This window comes from Gallus gallus, chromosome 1 (assembly GCF_016699485.2).
Source record: "Gallus gallus isolate bGalGal1 chromosome 1, bGalGal1.mat.broiler.GRCg7b, whole genome shotgun sequence".
In the NCBI taxonomy this organism is placed as follows: domain Eukaryota; kingdom Metazoa; phylum Chordata; class Aves; order Galliformes; family Phasianidae; genus Gallus; species Gallus gallus.
The window spans coordinates 175,354,951-175,382,687 of record NC_052532.1 but is presented as its reverse complement, the minus strand read 5'-3'; the positions used below and the strand labels follow the sequence as shown (position 1 = coordinate 175,382,687).

General features: G+C 42.8%; 1 protein-coding gene across 5 annotated transcripts in view; it reads left to right on the top strand.

Annotated features, from left to right (window-relative positions):
* MTUS2 (microtubule associated tumor suppressor candidate 2) overlaps window positions 1-27,737 on the top strand; it is a 270,353-nt gene that overhangs the window by 204,126 nt on the left and 38,490 nt on the right. For all 5 annotated transcript variants that reach the window (XM_417117.7, XM_046909909.1, XM_015278698.4 and 2 more), the window contains 3 exons: window positions 1,706-1,867; window positions 12,186-12,284; window positions 15,868-16,076. In XM_417117.7, coding sequence (XP_417117.3) covers window positions 1,706-1,867; window positions 12,186-12,284; window positions 15,868-16,076 — 470 coding nt within the window. The remainder of the gene's footprint in view (window positions 1-1,705; window positions 1,868-12,185; window positions 12,285-15,867; window positions 16,077-27,737) is intronic.

The window sequence follows — 27,737 nt, the reverse complement described above, 5'->3', positions numbered from 1 at the left end:
ATAATTATAGTCATTTTCTGAAATCCTGTGTATTCCTTGCAACAATCTCTGCTCAGTTTTTCAAGCAACATGTTCATCCTTTTGCAAATGTTCAGGTCCAGACATGTTGTAATCTTTTGCTTCTCATAGGCTTTCTACTCAATAGATACAGAAGACACTCCAACTTTGCCTTTTTCAAATGTTAAGAAAAGATTGATTTCCTTATATCTGCAAGGAGCCTAGGGTGTGATTATTCCCTAGGTGGGAAATGCAGGAGGAAAGCAAACCCATTATAGGTTTTGAAAAAGCTCAATATAAACTGGAAACCTTGGCAACCCAAGATTCAATATGAGAATGTGATTGAAGTGGATGTGAGAGTTAAGGCAGAATTATTTTTTCAGCTTATTATTCAAATGTCTGAGTGTGATCTGGGGAAATACTTGTAGGAAATCTCTCCTGAGTGGGAGAGTTCAGTGCCTTGCACCACTGAGACATGCTCTTGCCCTTTTCAGCAAAAACCAGTAATGCCCAAGTCTTAATATAAGGGTATTGGGTGGCTTCTGAGGCAATTAAAGTGCCTCAAAAAATTGCTACACTCATAGATTTAGAAACCTCTTGATTTGCTTAGGAGCCTCACAGCCAGATACCTTTAAGGAGCTAGCCAAAAACAAATTTTATGTCTTAGAATCATAGAATCATAGAATGTCCTGGGTTAAAAAGGACCACAATGATCACTGAGTTTCAACCCCCTTGCTATGTGCAGGATTGCCAACCACCAGACCAGGCTGCCCAGAGCCACATCCAGCCTGGCCTTGAATGCCTCCAGGGATGGGGCATCCACAACCTCCTTGGGCAACCTGTTCCAGTGTGTCACCACCCTCTCTGTGAAAAACTTCTTCCTAATATCTAACCTAAACCTCCCCTGTCTCACTTTAAGACCATTCCCCCTTGTCCTATCACTATCCACCCTAGTAAACAGCCATTCCCCTTCCTGTTTATACACTCCCTTCAAGTACTGGAAGGCCACAATGAGGTCTCCCTGGAGTGTTCTCTTCCCCAAGCTAAACAAGCCCAGTTCCCTCAGCCTTTCTTTGTAGGAGAGGTGCTCCAGTCCTCTGGTCATCTTAGTGGCCCTTCTCTGGGCCTGTTCCAAGAGCTCCACATCTTTCCTGTACTGGGGGTTCCAGACCTGGACGCAGTTCTCCAGATGGGGCCTCACAAGAGCTGAGTAGAGGGGCACAATCACCTCCCTCTCCCTGCTGGCCACCCCTTTTTTAATGCAGGCCAGAACACAGTTGGCCTTCCAGGCTGCAAGTGCGTACTGCTGGCTCATGTCCAGCTTCTTGTCTACCAGGATCCCCAAGTCCTTCTTCACGGGGCTGCTCTCAATGAGATCTTCCCCCAGTTTGTATAAATACCTGGGATTGCCTAGACCCAAGGGCAGCACCCTGCACTTGGCCTTATTGAACCTCATTAGGTTTTCATGGGCTCATGTTCTTCTTAGAGTTAGAATCCAACAGCCAGCAACACTTAGCATTTAAGTAAGTTGTTGGGAACTATTTCTATGTAACCATTTGTACTGGAGAAAATCCATGTAGTTTTGCCCAAGTTGAAAATATGATATGTTTTTGTAGATTATAATTGCTAATACAAGCTCAGTTTGTATGCCACAGTTCACGTACATTTTTTATGAACTTATAATTAGGGCAGTTTTGGTCTCCTGCAGGTTCCAGCTTTGGAAATGAAGAACAAACCACTCCTAAGGCATCTGCACCTTCTAAAGACATACCCAAGGGTAGCAGCAAAAGCACAACGCAGGTATCGAGCAGCACAGCGACTCCACGCAGGAGCTTACTTCCAGCACCGAAAACTGCCACTGCACCTGCCGGTACGTGTTCCAAATATGAGTAATTGAAATATCATCTTTATTAGGCCAAGAAATATAGAAACTTTATTATGATGCCATTTTACTGCTTACTCGATTAATTTTCATGCCATTCATGGGCATATTGCCAAAGTGCTGATTCAGTCTCCATTGGCGTAGGGTCTTTTTGAAATGTATTCAGCAACACTCCTGTGGTCCATTTGGGTCAGTTGTCCTTCACTCAGCTTTCTGTGCATTCCCACCTTCCTAAAGACAGGGCAGTGTGAGAAGCAGAAATGTCATTGACTCAGTGCAAGCACTGCTCAGCAATATCTAAGACATTGGCATGTTCTCAATGCTATTTGCATCAAAAATTGAGGCAACAGCGCCATACTAGCCACTAGGAAGAAAATAAACTCTATCCCAGACTCAACCATGACAGTAGTCCTGAGAAGCACTGCATATATGTACATCACTGAAAGATTGAGGTGCATGGAGATAACATAATATTTTACTGAATAAAGCAGACACCACTGTGTTTGTATGAGTTCAGTGAAGTAGGAGGTTATTTCACCTAAACACTACCTGGATTTGTTCCACAGATAGCCTGACACAAAGTTTCTCCAAAACCAGCATGTTTTTCAGAGAGCTTTGCTTTGATACTGCTTCTTGTAAGTTGGACTCTTGGAGCTGGGAAAGCCTAAATATGCCTGTATCGTTCTTTACCCCCTCAGTTTTCATGAGTCTATGTATTTGCTCATCGAAATAATGCATAGTTCCAGTATTGCTAATCTTGCCTTGCTTTTCCACTCCATGTCCAGTGAAAGAGGCCTTATTATTATCATCCAATTTGTTGTCTCTTCTTCCCTAAGATTATCCTTCAGGTTTCATTTCTGATTTTTAAATCTTGGTCCCTACAATGTTGTTGCTTCATATATACCTGTTTAGAGGAAATACTGTGCAGAAAGACAGATCAGACTATTCTTATTCATGACTTTCCTTCTGAGTGACAGGATAGACCACTCTGTGGTGTAGGGTATGGGGTTGAGTATATCTAGACAGAGTAGGAAAGTTTTAAATAAAAGAGAGAGATTCAGTACAAGTGTGGAAATTCTGTCAAGTTCAGATTAGATTACCAATTTAGATTCTGAAGTAAATAATTTTACATAAGTTACCAGTCTTATCCAGTATGGCCCTCATTAGGCAGCCTTTCATCTTTATGTACGTCCCCCAGTAACACACTGCAAGTGAAGTTGGGAAGGAAAAATCAGTACAAAATACAAGATAAAGACCTTAAACACTAAAAATTCTGGTCACTCCATTTCAAGAAAGAATAGCTTGGTTGAAACACTCACAGAAAAGGGCTTTCCTGCTATAGTCAATGGCTTGAAGGATCTGATAGGGAAGATGAAGCTGAAACCATCCATCTCAGGTAATCCACCAAAGTGAAAGTCGAGTGAGGTGGATGTGGTCTTTTGTCCATCACAGTCACAAGTGGCTATCTCTTACTGTCAGAAAACTGTTTACTGCCACCATCTACACTCACTAAGTGGGAAAAGACCAATCTCTCAACACACATATATGAATTTCTGGTGAACAGATAAAAAGGGACACCTTTTTTTTTTTTTTCTTCTTCTTTTTCTTTTTTTTCTTCCCCTTTGATTTTCCTTTCCTCTCTGATGGTCCATAGGTAAGTTATGTCATTTCAGGCTAGAGTAGTTGATTAGTATCAGATTTGCCCCTGCATATCTCCAGCAAAAGCCTTTCTTTTTCAGCTAGTGATACTGTCACAACAAGTTTTAAAGAGGCGATTTCAATGTTTCTGCAGAGGAGTTCTTTCAGCCTCCAGGCTTCTTTTGCCACATGCACTTTGTACCAGCAAAGATTGGATGCAGCAGTGAATGGAGCCTGCTGCCACTGCCCCAATGAATTTATAGTCTAATATTGATAGGTACACTCAGTTGGGTGAGTAAAACTGAATCCTGCTTAATTCTGGAAGGAAACGAAATATTTAAAGGGTACTGGGCCATGATGTTAAAACAGGGGCAGACAATGAACAGGGACAGCTGACAAGTTTGGAATATTGTTGTTGTTATACACAACGGACAGAACCAAAAAAAACCTACAGTAGTCCAATGGCCTGGTGTGATTTTAATAGGAGCAAAAGTACCAGCAGATACATCTATGGTCAAGTCGAGAATTTTTTTATTAGAACAATGTTGTGATTCCTCACAATACAAAGTATCTGATGGAAACAAGGATAACTCAAAGCAACAATAATGACAAGATTTTTTAGCAAGTCTAATTCTGCTTTTCTTGCAATAGTGTATGAATGCTGTTTGTACATCCCAATGTGATAGAGAGCTCTATAAGACATAATGTATTCTCTTTAATTACTCCTTGGACAGTTTTGCACATCTTTTAAATGATGACTCTCCAAACCATCTTCTTAAGATTGAACTCTATTAAACTGGGAGGAAGATGCTACAGATCAAATGAAGCAAGAGGAGAAAGGGCAGTGAAGTGTTCATATTACTCTGGGCTTTATGATCACAGGAAAACAAAGGCATCTAACAAAAGCCCTTTAAAATTGTGTCAGATACCATGTTTTAAATATGCCAGAGAAAGTGTGTGGGTGTGCTGGAAAAGCCACTCTCCAAAAGGATGTCCTAGAGCAGAGAGGCTTTAAGGTTGAAAGTCTACTTTTACAGCCTCTGTACAAGGTCTGCTTGTACTGCCATTGCAAATGGAAGGAAGGGCTATGACTGCCACAGTCAACCAGTCTATGCCAGGCAAATCTGTCAGTAGCGCTGGGCATCACAGAGCCGAAGACTGATAACAGCAAGGGACCAGAGAGGTAAAATCGGTGTTTCAAAAATGTTTGAAGAAATAGTAGAAATTAATCCACCCTCACTCACCCATCTTGGGTCACTGATGCTGTCATGTCATAAAGGCAAAGAATGCTGTGCTTGGGAAGTCAGCAGCACTGAAATAAACTTTACCAGTGCTCCAAACCGAAGGGAAAGTGAGTAGTCAACTCTAAGTGAACGAGGGATTACATGTCTTGGAAACAGAGGAATTAATACATTGAGAATATTCTACAAAACTATCACATATTGACAATTGCTTGCACAGACAATCCATTGACCAGGAGAGAAATCATAGTGTAGAAAGACAGAACAATAGAAAATATAAATTACCCAAGATGTTCTTGTCTGAATAAAAGTATCTTGTTTCACTGACCATTTTGGATGTCCCTAGATTGAGGATAGTATTTGTTCTCAAAGGAAATGCAATTACAAGAGATCCCAAGCCCAGTTTTGAGGAGAGGCTTAGAGCATGAATTTCCTAGTAGAAGTGCATTCATTTAAATGCTACATGAAGCGACATTTAAAAGAAGACTCAAAAGTGACAACTGTACATCTCAAAAAAGTCTGAGCTGGGCATGGCTTTAGTCTTATCATGTTTTCCTGGTTATCAACATCATTAATTCTTTAACAAAAGTCTTAGATACCAAGCCCTATGATGACAGTAGCTTAGAGGATAAAAGATGATCATCTGTTAGCTACTTCTTGAGGAGGACATCCTCAGCCTTGTGAGCCTCTTGTTGCTTGACTTATATTTGCGACTGGTTCATGAGGGAGGACAGCTTCTACAGAAGAGTGATTGGTGTGGCGCATGTCTGCCTTCCATCTCAGCGCAGTTTCTCCACAGCCCCAGCCACTGTGGAGTCTGTTGGAAGGAATAGAACCACTCCAGTTTTCTGTTCCTTTTCACCATGTGTGCAGTGCTACTGAAGTCAGCCATGTGGTGAAGCTTTTGAAAAGCAGAGAAAGCTCAGTTATACCTTCCACGTGTTCTGTGTATTGGGACAACAGTACGATGGGTATTCTAGGTGTAATACTCCTAGCAATCCTAGTAATTATTACTCCTAGTAATAATTGCAGTAGAGCTTGATGTTGCATATGCATTTATAAACACATGCTGCATCCCAACCTCCTGTGCACGATATGGCAGTAAGTAGTGTTTTTAGAGAGTGCCACTGCTACAGATGAGATGCACAGACACTGTATGTACTGTATTCAGGATCTTCTACAAAAGTAAAGAGCATAGAAAGTATTTCACTAAGAGTAAGTCAGTCTCTTAAATATAAAGAAAGTTAAAATCAAGTGATGTAAGAAATGTGTTTGTATTACAAATACAAAGAATTACCTTATTTTAACTGTTTATGAATGGGAAATGATTTCAAAAAGGAGCATATCTATCTATATTAATGAGGAAAAAATAAGCTTTCATGTGTTAGATATTACCTGAGAAGACCACCTGCACTGCCAATTCTCATTAAAAAGAAAAAAAAGACAACTGCTCAAGAAAGATTACACTCCTGATATTGCAGTAAAATTGCTTGTCAAATAAAAATTGGACTAGAGGGCATAGATCACCTTTAATTAATGAAAAAAGACTTTCATAATTGCTGCTTTGCAGTGATTCAGATGATGAAAAAGTCCTGGCATGAGACAGTAGCAGTGGAAATCCATTGTCATGCAGATTGCTTTGAAGACATGAACTGAATGTTTTTTGACTTGACTTTGGAAAAAGTGCACTTCATCGACTTTCGGTGTGCTGCACAGCCCTTTTTGGGTGTTATGAAACCCCTTTCATATTTGCACACCTGTCACCATAGAGAAGGGAAAGAAAAGGGAAGGGAAGGGGAAAAAGGAGGGGAGGGGAAGGGAAGGGAGAGGAGAGGAGAGGAGAACATGAAATGCTTCAAAGGAACAACTGATATACATCCTGTAATTTCACTTACAATTTTAAGCTCTTTTGAGAAATGCAGTGATAACCTGTAGTCCTTAGCATTTCTATTATTGCTTTGTATTTTGTTTTAAGACTTAGGTGAAAGCATCTCTCCATCTGGAACTTCGCACTAAGATCCACTTTGGAAAATATATAAGCTTCTTCCTTCCGCACGTTGATAAAAATATGTGATCTTTGATGCACACACATGCTGAATTTTCTGTTTTAAATGTCGAAAAATGTGGGAATATCTGCAGATAGAAATGTTCAGAGGCAGTTTAACAGCTTCTCACCCTTTTGGAGAGGTGTTTTACAAACCCTCTTGCTTAATCCTCACTGTGGGACAGTCCAGATTGTAAATGAAACCAGGATCTAATTCTGTCATAATTTGAACGGGAAAAAAACAACATTGAAAACATGCATATGGCCTGAAACCTCTTTTTGTAGTTTCCTTTTCTTGCCCAGATTCTTCTGGGAAAGTCCTTAAGTATCTCAACTAGCTGCAGACCTCAGATAGATAGTAAGGTGTCTGGAAAAGTGGCTAGACCATGCAGAGTCCTGCTGACAGGTAGTTACTCCGGCATCCATTAGGGATTGAAACTGAGCAAATTCTTCACTGAAAACTTGAACAAAGGGATGAAGCACTCTCTCAGGAAGTTCACAGGACAGGAAATTATTTGGTGTGCTTGGGGTTAGGGTTTGGAGGGACCTCAAAAGGCAGGAGAAATGTGACAGCGGGAACTTCATGATTTCCCTGGGAGGAGTAATGCCATACAACGGCATTAGGGCAATAGGGCATAGGGCCAGCTGGCTGAAAAGCAGCTCTGCTAAAGGGCCCTCTTGGGGTACCAGTTTGATATTTCTGAACTCTAATATTTTTTTTGATACTTCAGCTTACCTTCAGGGAACTGATACAGCCCTGGGCTTCAGTGTTTGTGGCTGCAGTCCTGATCTGAGGCACCAGATCAGCTTGCCTCTTGTTCCAAACCTCAGCTCTGCCCACCAGGATGGACTTGGCCAACATCAGTCCATATAATTACAGAGCTGAAGGATTGTATGTATTCTCTATATCTTGTTGTGGGGTTTTCTGTGTGTGTTATGGAATACCTATTTCAGCCTATTAATTCTTATTTAATGTTTATCTCACAGACAGGTGGGTGTTATTCCCCATAAGAAACCTCATAATTCATGTGCAGTGACAGCAGTGATAAAGAATTCATTTGAGCAACTTGTTTCTGCTTGGCCCATTAAATTAAAGACAATCAAAAGTATTGTTCAGAAAACTAACCCAGTCAATTCTCAAGCTTTTACAAGTGCCAGTAAATCATATGTAACAGAGCAGGCTGTTAAATGCAATCAGTCAAGATGAAAAATAGGAGGCCGGTGTTATCACAGCTCTCACCAGTGAGCTCACGCTGTAAAATGTGCTTCTTTTAATCAGCTTCTGTAAAACCCAGACAACACAGCCTCGGGAGGGTAAGGGATGAGCTGAGGTCAGCATGAGGGGGAAAAATGAGCACCAGTGCGCTCTCAGGGATGGAGGAGGAGACCCTGCGGCTGCTGTGTTCTCCCTTGCAGACACTTCCCATTAAAAGCTGAGCAGTGCATATGTGTTGGGCTGTGTTTGTTCCTGTGAGGAATATGGGGATATGGAGTGCTACGCTGCAGGTGAAAGTGAGGCACTCAGCTGCACATTTTCCAGCCTCTTCCCCTGGAACTGCCCTCTGAAACTTGGCTGTAGCACAGCTCTGTGAGGAAGTGACAGTAAAATGCCATGGGATCCATGTAAAATGACTGTAAGAGAAAGGGAGGCTGTTTTACCTCTGCAGCTAACATGAGGTGTTCTAAGCTAACCTGGATTTTTCCATTCAGTCCAAAGAACAGTTCAGATCCTCAGGGGCTCTTTTTGTCTTATTTTTTCCTGTATTTTTTTTATGATCACATACAACTTTTTTATTACAGGAAGAAAACAATCACTTTGAGACAAATCACTGTAACAGTCCCCGTCCTTCTCTTTTTTCTCATTAGATTGGCTTTAAATCTGAAACTAACACAAAAGGAAAACTACGGGCGTTAGCTTTTTCTGCTTCGCCAAATATGTAGTCTTTCTTCTACACCTACTTACTTATTCAAAGCCTTTCAATCTCGTAGATCACAGGATGTACAGAGTCCCTAGAGAGAATTAGACTGCTCTTATTCTACAGCATCCATCATATTCCCAGATTTGCTCGCTTTGTCTCAAACGGCGTATGCACGAGTGTGTCATTACTTGTCAAGGACATGAGTAGTCGTGGGTGTCAGGGGAAAGGCAGGAGAAAGCTCGAGGTGGCTATCTGTGTCTGTGAGTGCCTGAAAGCACTTCCTTGGGGTTTTGAAATGTGCAAAGTGCTTTTGTTAACTTATAAAATACGCCTAACAACAACTGGTAGCCAGCTGAATGCAGCCAGCCCCACTGCATTGTTCATGACATCTACAACATGTTGGGATCTGGTTTGGAATAAATACTCAATGCGTAATTTATTAGAATCAATCTGAAGTGTGAAAACAGACTGAAGCCCGTCCCATTGCACCAACTTTTGAAGACTCAGGAAGGTACAGGCAAATACGTAGGCTGGTTCTGCAGCAGCTGATGAGGAGCTGGCTCAGATGGCGGGTGCTTGGCTCGGGGCACTGGCTGGGGGTAGGCCAGCAGCTTTCTGTGTCTGCTATTTCCAAGTGATTGTTGGGTGATTTTACTTTAGTTTCTAATAATTTTTGTCTTTGCTCCTCCTCTTTGGTTTGAAGCAGGCTGTGTTAATTTGGAAATGTAAACACGTTTCCAGAACTGTGCATTTGGATGCAACTTGTAAAAGTAAATGCTATAATCACTCTGGTAGGAAACACTAGCAAGTATTCATGTGCACAGTTACCTTCTGGACTGGAATATCTATTTCTGTATGCAAGAGTAGCTTTTAAAAGAGAGGAAATCGGGAAAAGTACATGGGCATTTAGCACTGAACTAACTGCAGCTTCCCATTTCACACCTATGGGCAGCAATAGTGAGAGTTTAGGTAAAGTTTATTGCAGGTCAGAACATCAAACAAATTCAAACAAAATCTGAACAGTGCACACGTTCAAGAAACATATGCTTGTCATGCTTTGTTTCCTTTTATCATTGTATTTGATGTATTTCCTATTATTTTGATTGTATGCACTAAACCTTTTGACTTTTCAGACTAGGTATGATGGCCACAGTATTTTTTTTTTTTTCCTATGCATTCAGAACCTTGTAATGACTGAACTGTGACGTGTTTCCTGAGTCACAGTGGAGTATCAAACTTTCTATGTAAACGAAAATCTTTGAGTTACTTCTTGGACACTCAGGTGAAGAGCTCAACCTGCACAACCTCCCGCTGTGCTATGCCCTACAATACAGCACTATGCTGATCATCACGTCAGCACTCTCCTATTTTAAATCTTCAGACAAACTATTTTAAACTTGAAATTTGCTGTCTCTGGGAAGTGAGGAAAGGACAAACTATGTCATTTAGAAATTAATTTTCTGTGCAGGAATTTCTCTTGAAATCAATTTGGTTTCTGAATGTTTCTTTTTTAACAAGCTAACAGCTGTTGTTTCAAAGGAAAAGAGAAAGAATAAACCCCATTTTTAGAAGAACTTTCCGTACAAGCTCTCATGCAAGGTCTGATGCCAGGGATGGCCCTTCCCCTAAGGGCTCCCTGTGGGTGTTGAGCTCAGCGGGGCAGTAGCAGTTTGCTCCTGGGAACTGTCCTTTCTTTTCCATTCTACAGTTCCTAAATCCCTCCTAGCTAGGGAGCTTCTGTCAGGATTCTTTTGCTTGGGAGGGAGAACCCAAAAAATCTTGTGAACTGATGGAGGGCAGTTATCCTTACTTCCCCACTTTGTTATCAATTCTTCTCTCCTGTTCTTGCCAAGATAATTCTTTGTATCTTTGTTGGCTTCAAGCTCACTCTGCTGATCCCTCCCATGCAAGGGTCCCTGAGGGGCACTGGCTCTGATGCACAGACCTCATGGTGCCCTGTACAGAGCAGTGGAACCCTCAGGGCTCTTCTGCTGCTTCCCTCTGCTTTCTTTCAACTGTGCTCTAGTGGGGGAATTGCTGTTTCTTGCTTTGTGATTAAGATTAAGAGCCTGAACTGATTCCCCAGGTGTTCCACATTCAAAACTTCTCAAAAGCAGTTATGTCTATGCCCTTTGTTACTGCTGAAAGTGTGAGGAAAATGCACATCACCTTCCGTGCTTGTGTTTGGCATTTGCCAAAGAAAAATTGATGGATGAGCTTTAGATATGGCTCATTTGCACAGAGTATTTTTATTCTGAAAACCACAACAAAACCAAGGCCTTATTGCCTTGATAAGGTAGTGCTCAAATCTATAACCTTGTAAACTATATCTCACAAAACAAGCTGTACTTTTGGCTCGCGCTTCCAATCTCAGGCTGCTTTCACTCAGTCCTCAGTAATGAAATGGTGCCATAAACTTATTTTATGTCCTGCTCTGTAGTAGCGTAGCAGGAGGTAGGCATGGGGAGCTTATACCCTCCATCACTTCACTGTGGAAAGTGTCCATCACAGACGAGAATCACAGCCTCGATATCTCCACTTTACAAACAGCAGGGAAAGTGGAGATGGACCAAAGCACAGATACGAAGAAGAGTTCTTCATCAGCTGGCAGTGACTGATGGGGCAATTTCCCTAGGAACAGGGAGAGAGACTGTTAAGCTTTGGGTGCCATCCTCCTGCAAACACAGCTGGATGTGAGGCCTGTATGCATATCCCTGTGCTCTTCAGCTGCGTTTCCCAAGAAAGTGCTGAGACAGTACTAGGAAATAGGAGCCATGGCTTGCAGAGCATGACAAATGCTGTGTCTGCAGCTGTGCTCACAGGGCCTGACACAGGCAGAGATGGCAGAGTGACCCTCTGTCTGAGGGAAGCCTGGTGCTGCTGTTGTTACCAGTGGTGGCTTTGGAGAGGGGGGAGGCATCCACTAAGTGTCCCTGAAGTGTGTGATCCCCCCACTTTTATCCACTGTTGAAATAACTAGAGCGTGTTTCTGTAGAGCAAAATGGAAGACAGTGTCAGGGTCTGGAGCACAAGTCTTATGAAGAAGAAAAGGCTCAGGGGAGACCTCATCATTCTTGATAACTGCCTGAAAGGAGGTTATAACGAGGTGAGGATTGGCCTTTTCTCCCAGGTAACAGCCGTAGGACAAGAGGGCATGGCCTCAAGTTGCGCCAAGGGAGGTTCCAGTTGGCTGTTAGGAAAAATGTCTTCTCAGAAGGAGTGGTGATGTATTAGAACAGGCTGTGCAGGAATATGGTGGTTTCCCCATCCCTGAAGACGTTCAAGAAATCTGGAGATGTGGCATGGAGGGACATGGTTAGCAGGCTTGGTGGTGATGGGCTAATGGTACTACTAGATGATCTTGGAGGTCTTTTCCAACACTGTGATTCTGTGACATAGCTCTGTGCAACTGCAAGCAGAATTATTAAATGGGTTTCTTTCTGCTTCTACTTTTTTTGAAACAGGCTTGAAGAAAGAAATACAAAAGGATCAGGATGCTAATAGACCGGCTATCTCCTCCCCTAAGAGATCAGCAGTGGCAGCCACCAAGCTCCACTCACCAGGTATTTATGAACCCAAAAAACTATTGCAGGGAAGATTTCAACTTGTCGGCTTTGCATCTCTAGTTAATACACTGAAATCTGAGACCTACTATTGTTAGTGAAGATTGATGGTGTCCAAGGCTCATTAAGCTGGCACTGAGTACAGCAGGCTTTTTTATACCGATACATGAGCTGAATAGCTTTATGTATTCTTTGTTACTGCACTGCAATCATCTTTTTTTCAAAACAAAGAGTTGTTGTTATTACATGTTTAAAGGCTTTGGAACATTCTTTTATCATTGTAATTTTCTTGTATAAAAAGAACACATTCAGTGAAATAAAGGACACCTCAAACAATTACCTGGAGAGATATTATATTACTTGGAATCTACTGACACTGTTGTGCAGATGCACTAAATTTCCTGTATTATTTCTATGCATAATTGGAAAACAGTTCATCTATAGAAAGTCTTCAAACTGCTATTGGAGCGCTGTTAATTTACCCCTGAATATTGGATGCAAACATGTGTTAATAGTATTTCTAAAGAATGCCGTTGTTTGTGTACTAAAATGCAGAGAATTTATTTCTATTTATGTCTACTAGAGTGCATTAAGAAATGTGTAGGAGACCTAAAGGATTTTGTAAGGCTGGTCTTTTGACTGATCTAACCAACAAAATCGAGAAGGTTAAATTTAATCCTCACAGGCACCAACAAAAGTCAGAGTCCTTCTTCAGATGCTAGGGTAAAAAGATGAACTTAACACTGTCCTCTGAAATGTGTAATTTTCAGGCTGTTTTGAAGCTGGTGAGGTCACCAAGAAAAATCCAAAGAGAAATTTGCTGCAGAGAGTACCAGGCCAGCAGCTCACCAATGTTTATAACAGTGGGAGTCCAGTTTAAGAACCATCACTGATGGTGCTTGTAGCAGCGTGGTACAGCAGAGCTGGTTTGCTTCCACCAGAAATAGAAAGCAAAATGGTATATTTGCTGGGTTTTAAGAGAGCTGACATTGCTGTTGGTGACTTAATGATTTTCAAGGTTTAAGATCGGATACATCCAATTTATGATGACTCAAACCTTCAAGTGAAACCTTCATTCTCCCGGGAGGTTGAGTACCTGTCCTCCGTCCATCAGATTCATTTACAATTTCCTATGTATGGCTATCTGAAATTATGACAAAATTGTTTTTCATTGTAAGGATCAAATAAGAAATAAAACTCATCTTCATTTATTTTCTTTAGAGTAGCCATGAGCATTCTTTGAAATAACAGCAATAACAAAGAAATAAAGAGAATCTTTACCTACTCAGTAATTTCTCAATTCATCCTAAGCAGCCATTAAACAGAACTAGGAGTGGGTGCAGCAGTGGCCAAGGGGCAGCACACAGCCTTTCCCCCAGCAGGGTCACTAACATAATGCCATGCAGAATTCACATTTTGTGATGTGGCTTCTGCAGGTAACCCCAGCATGGCGTCATGTGGCCATGAAACAGGCTCTAATATCTCTGAGTGCCATTCCTAAATTGTTTTCCCTCTCCTATTGGCCCTCTCATGTGCACTTCTTGATCTTCAGTGCTACTTTTTGGCCGTCATACATACCCTCTTGCATAAGGATTGAATATGAATGGTTCTTTTCGCTTTGGATCCAGTCTTCAGAATTTGGGTCAATCCTCCTAAAGACTAGTGAAAGTGTTTTGAAACACAGTCTTGTAGGGATCTCCATTTTATCTATTATACAGTACCGTTCCTGAGGTCTGTGTGCTGACAAGTGTCACTCTCCACATTGATTGCTATCAGTACTCCCAAAGCAGTGGCCTCGCTTCTCTTTCCAAAATGTTAAAAGTTGAACAATCAAAAGGCGAACAATTGTGGCCACATACTTGCTATGGTACCTTAGCTTAAATACTCACGTAAATAAAGCATACCTGAGAGTTTTGAGACAGATCAAAGGAGCTCCATGGCTTTAGTGATCAGTAGATTTGCTGTGTTGCCCCCCCCCCCCCCCCCCCCCATCAGCACAAAGGACATCCAGGATCAGGGCCAGCATCATTAACATAGACCCTGTTTTGTGCAGAGCAGCAGAAGAGCAACATCGATGGCAGAAGAAGCTTAGTAAGCTGCTTTTCAGGCCTAAATGAACTGGGAAATTCAGATTTTTTCCCTATGGAAAATATCAGTTTAATTTACAAGGACAGCTTATAATACTGACAAGGACAACACAGAGATTTGTACTTCAAATATTCCACTGAGCAGGAGTGCTAGAAAGATAGAAGGTAAAACAATGGGCTTTATCCCATTGTTGTGTTGCTGTTGTAATTAAATCTGGACTGATTTCAGGGGCTTCCTCCTACATTCCTTTGTATGCCTTCTGTTGCAAAATTACCACGTTTCCTAAACTACTAGAGAGTTTTATGCTAAAAAGACAGATATTTGTGGCTGTTGCTTTTATGAATTGCTTGTTTTGTGAAAATGCCCATTGTCCAGTTAAGAGTCCCTTTAAATGAAGGAAAGAATCTGTAAGAAAACATCATTCTTGAGGGGAAAAAAAGGGTTACCACTTTGCTGGTTCATAATGCCAGAAAGCCCTCTCTGGCGTCTCCTGTTGTATTATTTGGATCTTTCAACATGATGGAGTTAGTCTTGACATGTGAAACTTAGTATTCCTCTTCTTTGCAAACTTAAGTCATGGGCACAGAGAGTTTTAAAGTCTGTTTTATAGCTATGGCTCTTTGCAGCAGTAGATGAGGTACTGAGGCCCAAGAGAGCATCTCTGCTGGTGCTGGCTCCCTGTAGCTTAGCCTTGAGCAAGGACATAGTAGAGCAGGTTGGGAGATAGGCTCCCAGTAACTCCATGTGAGCTGCAGATAGATCTGAAAGGGTAGGAGTGCACTCCTGGGACTTTGCTTGGGCAAAGATTTTTTTCTGTTTTTTAGGAAAAGGATGAGTAGAATCTGTGGCAGAAGACTGTCCCCTGCTACATTCATTGCTGAAAGCTGGCTGGAGATACTGTTTCTATGTTATTTTTTAGGAATTGTATACATAAATCTACAAGAAACCTTTCTTCAAATCCTTGAATATCTGGCCCTTTCTGCTAAGGTAGAATTGTTACCTGTTTTCAGGCCAGTGCTCACCATCTGCAGTAACATACAGAAACAAGGTGTCTGCCTGCTTTCTCCAGGAAGGAGCTAAAAAGCATCAGCTGATGAGAAGCTGAGAGCAGCAAGAAGGCTCCGTGTGCTGGGCAGAGGTGTTGCCCAGCTGACCATAGAAGTTTTCAGAGGAAACTTCTCAGAAGGCTCAGAAGATAAAGATGAAACACATTGGCCAAGCAATGGATTGGGCAATCTCACCTCACCAAAGCAGAGCCACTTCTGTTTCATCTTCAGAACTATGTATTAACCTGCAGAGAAATGGATAATTGTCTCAAGCAGGATATGAACTTAAGATAAAAAGCCTTTGTTTTTGGGAAGTCACCTCACACCTGTATGAGCACTACAAGACCTTTTTATGTTATAGGGCTGATTGTCAAAGGCTTTAGATACGCATCAAGATCACGTCTTTATGTATAAAGCAGCTGACCTCAGTGATCTTCTCTCTTTTGTAGGACATCCTAAGCAAAGGTCAACCACCCCAAGAAATGTATGCTCCCCCAAACCAGGAGAGAGTCGAGATGCTGAAAAGCAGTTCATCCAGAAGCTGAAGGAAAAGTGCGATGAGCAGTCCCGGCAATTAAGCAATATCCGAGATGAGCTTAAAAGGACCAGCTGTGGCTTTGATGTCTTTGCTATAACAACACAGCACTTCTTCAGGCAGGTAAGTGCAATGAACACTTTTTTTACCGTGGGAAAGATACTTGGCCTTTTTACACCATTCACTTGCACAGAATTATTTCCTAGCCATTGAAGTTCTGTTTGTGGGAGCATAGTATGTAATTCTTTTGCAACAGTTACCATGAGAAGGGAAGCATAATTGTATACCATGTATTTGGAAATCAAAGTTCAGAAACTTGGAAGAAATGTAACCAAATCCTTTGTCACAAACATGAAGTACTTTCAGGAATTTCTTACAGATGAAGCGGGTACAGAAAGTCCCAGTCCTTGATTTGCAGATGAAATGGAGGGTGTAGCTGAGACACTTGCAAACAAATGAAAAACAATGCATACATTTAGACAACCAGAGGTGATGGATGAAGGAAAAGATTTGCTTTCTCATAACAGGTTATCCGTTCTCTGCTGTTCCCCTTCACTGCAGTTCAGGAAGAATGGTCACTGTTACAAAGGTACAGCTCCTGACGAGTGGAAATAGCATTAACTCAGTATTTATGAGAGTATATTTAGCAGGCATAGGGAACATCATTGTCAGTAACTAACGAAGCTTATTTATTTTCTGTATCCAAGACAAAAGGAACAAAAGGTTTGAGGGAGTTGGAATTGCTTAGCTTGGGGAGGAGAAGGCTCTGGGAGACCTCATTGTGATCTTCCAATATTTGAAAGGAGCTTACAAGGACTGACTTTTTACACAGGTAGACAGTGACAGGACAAGGGGGAATGGGTATCAACTTAAAGAGGAGAGGTTTAGGTGAGATGTTAGGTGGAAATTCTTCACTCGGGGTGTGGTGAGGCACTGGCACAGGCTACTCAGAGAAACTGAATCACAGAATGGCCTGGGTTGAAAAGGACCACAGTGATCACCTAGTTTCAACCCCCCTGCTATGTGCAGAGTCGCCAACCAGCAGACCAGGCTGCACAGAGCCACATCCAGCCTGGCCTTGAATGCCTCCAGGGATGGGGCATCCACAGCCTCCTTGGGCAACCTGTTCCCAGCTGTGAATGCCCCATCCCTGGAGCTGTTTCAGGCCAGGTTAGATGGGGCCCTGGGCACTCTGATCTAGTGGTTGACAACCAGCCCACCACAAGGGGGTTGGAACTAGATGATCTTTGAGGTTCCTTCCAACCCAAGCCATTCTGTGATTCTATGACTTGTAAGTATTGCTTCACTCTATCTAACTGGGCTCTGAATCCTAACCTGGCTCACTTGATCCCCATCTGTTGGGTATTCCTCAGGTAAAACTACTGTCCCAACTACTTTGTAAAGATAGGCATATGATCATCAGCAATACGACCCAAGGTTTCAGCAATATCCTTGGTTGCCTGTTTGTCTACTTTTGAAAGAGATGAGTAAGTCTGAAATATTATATAGGGGAAAGAAAAACAAAAAACAGAACTCATCTCCAGTCTTTGCAGAATCTGAAATATTTCATTCAGTTATTTTTGGTTTAGTAATGCAAAAGGTTACCTTTGAACAAATACCATGGTTCATACTTCTCCCTAAGTACAAGCTGATCTTGCTGGGGGAAGCTTGTCTGAACTGAATTTTTTTTAAGCACTGTTTTAAATAACTTCCCAAGGGATTTTTTTTCCCTCTATTTTTCTTTTGTCTTGACATTTCTGGGCCTGATGGGCATTTGTAGGGCCTTTTCTGTTTTTTTCAGCTGACTGTGGAGTGTCCTTGATTAAAGCAGAAGGAAACAAAAAGAACCAACAAAAAAAGAAGAGGCACATCAGTGTCTGCACAGCTTTGTCTATGTGTCGTCCACTGGGGAGAGATTCTTCATCTCATGCATCATTCACAATTTGCTGAAAGAATTCGGAAAGTTTGGGCATATCTCCTTGGTGTCCTCTGGATATGTTTTAAATGAGAACAGCTGCTGCAGCAGAGTTTGGAGATGACTCTCATCCTGTTGGTGTGCGTTCGATCTGCCTCCTAAATTGAATGCGGTAGGGGACTTAATTTAATAGAGTCCTCTCCAAGTTCTGACTGAGCATAGCTGTGCCTCCTTTTCCCAGGCAAAGACACTCCAGCCTCTCATGGTGATGAGCTGCACTGTCAGCGTGAAACCAGTGGTTGTTTGTTATCCTTCAGGCACTCATGTGTGGTGCCCACATCAGGATGGTGGTTGCCTTTCTAGTGAATTGGAGGCATGTGGGCACTTCCAGAACGCTTTCTGCAGAACCAGGATCTGAGTTTAATATTGGTAGACTTGTCTGTATCCATTGAGAGCTGTAGAGATGCCAGAAGTCTTCTGCCCTTGTATTTCGTGCTCGAGAACCTGCATGTATTGGGACGACCTGGGACTGCTCATGTAGTTCCATAATTGTGCAATTTATTGCCTTGCAACACAGGCTCAGAGAGTGGCATTTGAAAATATGATCTGTAGACATTCCTGAGACAGCATTATTGTCTGAAAGCTTGAGCAAAATCGTTAGGGTAGCATGGAAAAAGAAACTTTTTTCGTACTTTTCTGATTGTAAAAATAATAAAAATTGTAGGTGTTTGTTTCTGAGAAGCCTACATGCAGAATGTTTGAGGTCTGAGCAGGAGAATTGTACACACTTAGGAATGAGAGGGGTCTTATTCCAGAGAAGTTGCCAAGAAGGCCGTCAGCATCCTGGTACTCTCTGACCTACAGGAGAGGCAGGCTGGGCTGGGTGGCCACTCTGCCTTTCAGAGGAGAATGAATCTCCTGACACAAAAGGCAATGGGTGGCTGCAGAGCCTGGGCAACTGGCAGACCATTCTCAGCCTGTAAAGAGCTCCAGAAGTGGGAGGAATCTCCTCTGCAGAATTAAAGAACAAAAAAAAGCTAGCACAGAATTTGTGGGGATCATAACCCAAGGGAGCCCTGAAGCATCATGTTGTCAACACAGACCATTTGCTGGTCTGACGATGCACAGCAAGGAGGAGAGAAAGGACATAGAGACCAGAACAGATAGAATGGACTACATGTGTAGTTGCTTGCACCTTGATGGGTCACTTCACAGATGGCCAGAGAACCAATACAGTGTGTAAGACCACATTCTGACTTCTTTATTGCTATACATGTCAGCTTAGCCACACGTGCACAGTCACACTTGCATCATTCTGTCTGTGCAAAGCCCAGGGTGTGTATTTGTGTTTTACCATTCTGGAATGTATCTTAATGACACCAGCTGAACATGAGCCAGCAGTGTGCCCAGGTGGCCAACAAGGCCAACAGCCTGTCCAACTTGTATTGGGGATGTGTCTTTCTCCATTCACTACATCTGACCTTACTGGTCCCACTACACCTTGCCCTCCCCAGGTGTCTTACAAACATGTTCAGCTGTGGGAGAAGGAGAGTGATGATACATAGTGAAGAGTGTACAGCATGCAGCAGCACTTCATACAGATTGATTAAACGTCAGCTAAACAAGTTTGCTATCCTGGGGAAAAGGCTGGGCAGTCAAAGCCAGTGATGATTCACAATGGACCTAACCAAAATCAGAGCAGAAGTTCTGACATAGTCATTTGGTGAGCTATGGAAAGTAATGATTGTAGTGCCTGTGGACAACAGTTTTTAACTGTTCGATAATTAGTTGAGGCCCTCAGAAATGCACACATGACTCCTGTTGACACTGGAGATTACCTCAAACTTATTCTGAAGTACATTGAGTTTGTGCTGGGACAGATACTGATGGAAACGCAGGTGATACCATGTAGACTTCTCAGAGCAGATATCACCAACAGTCCTTCTGACTTGGATCTCTCCTGACCCTCTCTGGCTTGTTAAGCACAGTAATAATTGTACTGACTCATCTTCAGTGCTATTCAGCAGCATGTCCAGCAGCAGTCCTTCTTGGAAATGATAACAGTGCCATCTATAGGACAGTAGCCCAAAGTGACAAAATTGCACTGTGTCACAACAGTGGTTGTGGAAAGGCTACTGAGAACAGAGAGAGGAGCCGTGAGCTTCCCTGAACAGTTCTCCCTTCTGTGTTGCAGAGGACAGGCCGGGCAGGCCGTGCTGTTCTGGAGCAGTGCAGGATATATATGCACGGTAGCCTGAGGTTTGCTGCCAGTATGGCTACAAGACTGCAGGTGACACTTCTGATCCATCCCCAGTTCTGTCTGCCCCAGGATACCTGTGTTCATTAGTGAAAAGCTCTGTACAGTGATAGGATAGCAGCTGTCTGATCTTAACGGACCCTTTCAGAATGAGGTGATGGAGGAGAATGCTGGGCATCGTGTGGTTTTGTTTGCAGTCATTATTGCCAGCAGGACTCATCTGGAGCTGCCATGTAGTGCTCCAAAGCACCAGAGGACATTCAGGGCTGCCAGCTGTGCCAGGCAGCACCTGCTCTGCAGCACAGTTGTCCTCTGACACAGCAAAGGGAGCAGAAGCTATGGGAGGAAGCAAAGATCTCTGCGCATATTGCACGTGGGGTGTTCCCTGAGCACAGCTTTTTATTCCTTCCCCACTGTTCAGTCCCCAGTGACCAACTGCTGGATGAAGATAATTAGCCCTTGATTAACACAATTTCTGTGGATAGATAGATAGACACCAGAAGGCTGTGCTACCATTCCACAAGACCTGGACAGGCTGGAGAGTTGGGCAGGGAGGAACCTGATGCAGTTTAACAGGAGTAAGTGTAAAGTCTTGCAGATGGAGAGGAATAGCCACATGCGTCAGTACAGGTTAGTGGTTGGCCTGCTGGAGAGGAGCTCTGCAGAGTAGGGCCTGAGTGATCTATTGGACAGCAGGTTGGCCATGAGCCAGCAGCGTGCCCCTGTGGCCAAGAAGGCCAATGGTATCCTGGGGTACATTAAAAAGAATGCAGCCAGCAGGTCAAGGGAGTTGATCCTCCCCCTCTACTCTGCCCTGGTGAGTCCACGTCTGAAGTACTGTGTCCAGTTCTGGGCTCCCCAGTTTAAAAAAGACAGTGTTGTCCTAGAAGAAGTCCAGTGGAGGGCCACAAAGATGATAAAGGGCCTGGAGCATCTCTCTTATGAGGAAACTGAGTGACCTGGGTCTGTTCAGCCTGGGGAAAAGAAGACTGAGGGGAGATCTGATTAAAGTTTGTAAATATCTGAAGGGAGATTGGAGGCAAATGGATGAGGCCAGGATCTTCTCCATGGTGCATAGTGATAGGACAAGGAGCAGTGGCCTAAAACTTGAACATAGAAAGTTTCATATTAACATGCGGAAGAACTTCTTTATGGTAGGCTGCCCAGGGAGGTTGTGGAGTCTCCTTCTAAGGAGATATTCAAGACCTGCCTGGACATCTACCTGTGTGACCTATTATATGGAACGTGCTCTAGCAGGGGGGTAAGACTCAGTAATCTCTTCAGGTCCTTTCCAACTCCTGCAGTTCTGTGATTCTGTGATAGATATAAATGTCTGTATTTGTAGAAATGTAAATATGTATATATGTGTATGTACATATATATTTTTTTCACGTGTTCTACTGTTAGCTCCCACCCAACTGATAACATGTAATTACTGTGTTTGAAGGCATCCCTTTGTGATGCAGAAGGAAGAAGCAATTAACTTCTCACCTACTATTTTTCCCATCCGTGCTTCTAGCTGGGTTTGCTCAAGCATCCGCTGTTATCATTTCCCCTCAAAACTCATCTGTAGAACCTTTGTGCCTGCTCTGCAGTCTCATGGTGTGACTCCGGGTGATGAGCTTCCTGCAATTCCAGATAGCCCCATCCCAACCTCCAATGCAGCCAGCTGCCCCGTGGGTATCTGACTGCATCTAAACACAGCAGCAGCTGTGCCCTGGGTGGGGTGGAGATCTCCTCTGAGGGATGGATCTCTTGCATAGGGTGCAGCATAACACAGACTGCCCTGTGGATAGGGATATCAGTACCCATTTGTGACTTGGCTTATCCTTCTCATTCATTATGCAGCCCAAGGACTTCTTGGTTAGACGTGCCACCCTCAGTGCTGTCTGCAGAGTGATGATTTCCCTCCCAGACTGTTCTTTTGTTGTCCCACCCCATTTTCAGAGTTCTTCACAAACAGTACTTTTTTCTCCACACTGCCCTCGTGATGGCAGTTCCTTGGTGTCTCTGTTCAGCAGCTGGGCACGGGGAAATGAGAAGCTCCCTCAGAGCTTTTCTCACTGTGCCCAGTGAGAGCTGGGATCCTATTGGAAGGGGTGGTACAGCGCAAGTCCAGCACTGCAAGCAGAAAGTGAGGGACAGACTCCGGCACAGAGATGAACAGCTCAGATGAGATGGTTTTCCTTGTGTTTTCCTATAGATACTCTGCAGGACAGGAGTATCATCCACATACCCAAAGAATGAGGAGGAGTAGCATATCCATCTACTTTAAGCTTTCTAGTTCTTCAGCATCTTGTTTTTTTACTGTTTTCAATACCAAATCTTGTACGTTTTTACATGAAATTGGTTTAGAAAATCCTAAATGATGACAAAGCTCCTTTTTAATTCTTCCATTCTTCCTCCCAAGTAAACAAAGTGTTTTGTTGGTCTTACAGTAACATGGTTTCGATTCATATCCTTACACTGTCAGGCTGTGATGAGCCCAAAGGAATTTTTTTCCAGGATGCAGAATGAAAAGATTGAGTAGTTCTGTTTTCTCTGGCATCCAGCATGAGCCAGGGAAAGACTGAACTTGCTCAATACGGGAAATCAAGCCAAACCATAATAACGATGAGGGAGGAGTGACAATTTTCTAAGGTTTATTTTTGAGCTAAATTTTAACATATTTTGCAGTTTTTGGGAAAGTAGAACCCCTGAAAGCCAGAAGTCAGTCCTTCTGACAAGTGCTGTCTTTTTCCCGCTGTGCTATGACCAGGCGCAAAAAAATATGTATCTATTTTTTCCCTAAGCTCATTCTCATAGACAGTTGTGCAAATAAACTATTTTCAGTTCAATTGGAGATAAACCCTCAAAATATTAGCCCAAGTTACTTTCTTGGAGGCAGTTGCCAAGCAGCTTATAACTGGTACAACAAATGTTGCCTCCAACACAAAAAGTCTTTAGCATTTGGGCAGTAAGCCTTGTTTAAAAATAACCTCCAGTTCAACTGTGTTTGTATGCCTTGGTTGAAGAATTTTGTTAGTGAAACACATCACTGTTTTGAATTTCAAGGTGAAAGATAAAACATGAGGAAGATCCCATCTTCAGTGAGGCAATGGCACAGGTTGCCAAGAGAGGCAGTGAATGCCCCATCCCTGGAGACATTCACAGTCACACTGGATGGGGCTCTGAGCACCTGATCTAGCTGTAAGTGTCCCTGTTCACTGCAGGAGAGTTGGACTAGATAGCCTTTAAGGGGCCCTTCCAACTCGAATGATTCTATGATTCTAATGCTCCCATTGAAGAGGTTTTAAGTCTCCATTAAAAGTGAAATGTCTCCTTATTTACATGTTGTTATCAAAGAGGAACATATTAAGAGTGGGTGCCAAATGTCTGGTAAATGTGAGTTTATTATCTATTTTGTTTATATTTACAATCTACGTGTAAACAACTGTCTTTGACAACCTTGATTTTATACTGCATTCAGGGGGAAAAAACAGAATGAGGATCAGGGGTGGATGATGGCAGCTTCCGGGTGGGTGATTTTTGATATAGTTGAGGAATTTAGAAGGGCAGCAGGAATTACATGAGAAGTGATGGCGAGTGGTAGGTTCCAGTGGTAGTACAGCCCTTGATCACAGAATCATAGAATCATAGAAAGGCCTGGGTTGCAAAGAACCACAATGATCACCTAGTTTCAACCCCCCTGCGATGTGCAGGGTCGCCAACCAGCAGACCAGGCTGCAGAGAGCCACATCCAGCCTGGCCTTGAATGCCTGCAGGGATGGGGCATCCACAGCCTCCTTGGGCAACCTGTTCCAGTGCGTCACCACCCTCAAGGCAGAGCAAAATGGGAATCTCAATGTTTTCACTCAGTTCTTTAAGTTCAACAAAAAACTCAGTGGAAATGTGTCTCTCTTCTAAATCTCATGCATTTAAATACATCTTTGAGAATCAGAAAAAAAAAATTCTAAGATTCTTAGAATTTTCTAAGATTCTTAGAATTTTCTAAGATTCTTAGTTGTTTTTCTGTCTTACACTGGAGGATCTATTTCCAGTCAAGGATCTAGTGTGCAAGAAATGATGCTTGTGCCATTTGAAGTTACACAGGCACCATCAGTCACAGTATCTGAGCACTTTCAGACCTCTTCTCAGGTTTGGCCTTCATTTCTACCAGGGAGCTTGGAAGCTCTATTATCTGGTCTCTCCAGGCCTCAGGACAATATGCGAATCTCTCTCTTGGCTTCGTCTTAGCACCACAGCCCCTCAGCACCATCAGGTGTCCAGAGGTGCTCGTGCTTACTGGGATTATCTTTCAAGGAAAAACCCTGAATGCATCATTGTCCTTCCAAGGCAATCCAGTTGGAGTCCGGTCAGGGTCTGTTAGAGCCACTGCTTCAATCTTTCAAAATCAAAATGTTCCAAAAGTTATATATTCGGATTGGATATCTGGAAAAATTTCTTCTCAGAAAAGATGAGGCATTGGAACTGCCCAGAGAGGTGATGGAGTTCAAGAACCATGGAAATGTGGCACTGAGGGACATGGCTAGTGGGCATTGTGGGGATGGGTTGACAGTTGTACTTGGTGATCTTAGTGGTCTTTTCCAACCTTAATGATCCTGTGATTCTATATTGGATATGAGGTGCATGTATTTTTCCCGTTTCTTCAGAAAAAAAACAAACAAACAAAAATAAAAGCGATATTGAATATCAATTCTAGCATCCAGAGATTTCAACATCCTTAGGTCAGCCCTTTGTGCCAGAAATGTATTAACAATGTTTACTCTAAACATATGAACATATGTTCTTGATACGGGTGCCTGGAGTCACTCTTTTGTAGGCCCTTCGTGGCTGCTGTGCATGTGCAGTGGTTAGACCTGTGCCAGAGTTACTGTGGAACTGGTTATGTGTTTTAAAACCATCCTTTATAACCTTGTCTCTGACTTGTCTTTTTTTTCAAAATTGCCTGAACAGAAATAGTAGTAGTAGATGTTTCCAGATAACCTTTCCTGAGCAATTGAAGGAAAGTTTTGGAGGTCACAGTTGGCCTGGAGTAGGAACAAGTACCAAGCTCCTCACCCAGAAGAAGCAGTGACCACTGAGTACTTGACACCCATTCACATGCTTGTGTTTGTCCCCTGTGGGACCTCCCTGGTCGCTGTCACCTGTGTCAACAAGCTGGGGAACCACCAGAGAGTTGACCTGGTGCTACAACCATCCCTACATAGCACGTGGATACTCTCCTATCCTCACACAGGGAACCAGCTGTGCACACTGAAAAAAAAGGGGTCAGGGTGGTGCATATATCATCATACACATGTGCTTGCATCATCTTTGTGCTTTCCTTTCTGTCTGGCTATGCTCCTAACAAGAACTGCTTTGAGTGGACACCTTCACCAGCCCTCGTGTGCTGCACCACCTCTTCTGCCTTCTCCCTGCTTGCTTTTGTGACAAAAATGCTTTTGTTTGGTGGCTTTACATCATCTCCATGGGGAAGTGGCATGGTCTCATTAATTCAGACTTGCCTAACGATTACTTACATAGGCATCATCATAATAATGGTGGTAACGATCAGTGTAACTGATAGTCACATTAGGGGATATTACTGTTTTTGCAGCCTACTAAGAGGGATGATTTATTATCTGTAACAAAGATCTTGCAATGCTAAATGGCTATCAAACCAGCTACATGCCAGCTTTTTGATTGCAGAAATAGCAACTTAATTGCAAATACAGCAATAAGCAATCAATTGCCTTGATTTGTTTTTAGCCATCACAGTTTATTATAGGTTCTTGAAGGGAAAGTCCTGCCTTATTTATTTTATCTCCTTCTATGACAAGGTCACCCATTTAGTGGATGAAAGGAATGCCGTGTATGTAATCTTTCTGGATTTTAGTAAGGCTTTGATGCCACCTCTCACAGCATCCTCTGGACAGTCTGTCCAGCTGTGAGATGAACAGGTTCGTGTTATACTGAGAGCTGAGCTGGCTGCAGCTCAAGGGGCCACAGTGAATGGAGCTGCATCTGGCTGGAAACTGTCACTGGAGATGTTCCCCAGGCTCAGTTCCAGGGCCAGTTCTGCTCAACATCTTCATCAGTGATCTGGATGCAGGAGTTGATTGCATCTGCACCAAGTTTGCTAACACTGAAATGGAAGGTACTGCCAACTCCCTGGAGGGATGAGCGACCTCGCAGAGGGATATGGATATATTGGAGCATTGGGCAATCATCAACAGCATGAAGTTCAACACAGGAAAATGCTGGGTACTGAATCTGGGATAGATTATGTCAGACACAGGAACAGACTGGAGCCGAGTGGCCGAGAGCAGCTCAACAGAAGGGACCTGCAGGTGCTTTGACAGCTGCTCAGCTGATTCTATGAAACGCACAACCTGCAAGCACACAGGCACACATCTACAGTCTTTTCTGCTGTCTCTGAACTTTTCTGGGAAGAAGATGGTTTTAAACTTAAAGAGGGGAGATTTCTGTTAGATGTTAGGATAGAAGTCTCCACTCAGAGGGCGGTGAGGCACTGGCACAAGCTGCCTAGAGATGCTGTGGATGCCCCATCCTTGAAAACATTCAAGGCCAGGTCGGATTGGGCCTGGGCAGACTGATCTGCTAAAATAAGAAGGGAAGTTAAAAACTGAGGTCAACCTAGAAGTTATGCCATTTATCTGAATGTGTGATCTGGACACCGTTTCAGCACCACCAGGTCTGCGGCCATGGCCACTTCCCTGGGGATCTGTTCCTGGGGAGTGCCATCACACTGTGGAAAACCCCTCTGAGTGCATGGCTCTTCTGTTCTGTGCACAAAGCAAGAGCAAAGCAAAATGTTTTTTCCCTTAATCTGGTGTACTGCACAGCCTGGCACACGGGATGCTCTTCTCATACCCTTCAGTGTATTTGTCCCAATATTCTTGCCTTCTAGATGGTATTTTTAAAAACAAACACATTACAAAGGAACATAGCATAGTCAAAGCGGTGGCTAAACACATGACAGTGATTCATTTTAAAATAAACATGGAACAATTGAATATATGCCTTATATTTGTGTAGATGCCATGCGTATGTTTATAATGTTTGAAGTTCTTTCCCATAGTCTTGGGATATTTTCTGTTGCACGTAAGACAGTTTCACTTATCCTTGTCAAAGTGAAGTACTGGAAGTTACTAGGTTTTAGGAGCATTAAAATATACTCTGTCTTTTCTTCCCTGCCCCCAAAGTTACTTTTAAATGTTATTTGCAGAAAGACTTCAGAAGATTATTTACTGTTTTTCCTTTCCACTGCGTAAGTTACAAACTTGGACAGATTTAATTCACCGCCTTTCCAAAATTACAGCTGCAGTCTCAGGAGGTGAGAGTGTAAATATCATCAGTATTCTTCCATGGATCCATCAGCGGATGCATTTTGAGCTGATGCACAACAGGGACTTTGCAGCAATTTGGTGGATTTTTCCCTGTCGTGAAAAAGTCCTGGGTGTTGTGAGGTTGCTCCAACCAAGGTTTGAAAGTAGAGGTAGAGTGTGAAGTACAGTTCCCACCTTTTAGCTCTTCATAACTTCATGTCACATCTCAAAAAGATTTCATATTGATGTAGTGTCAGAAGAGGGACACTTTCTTTATTAGC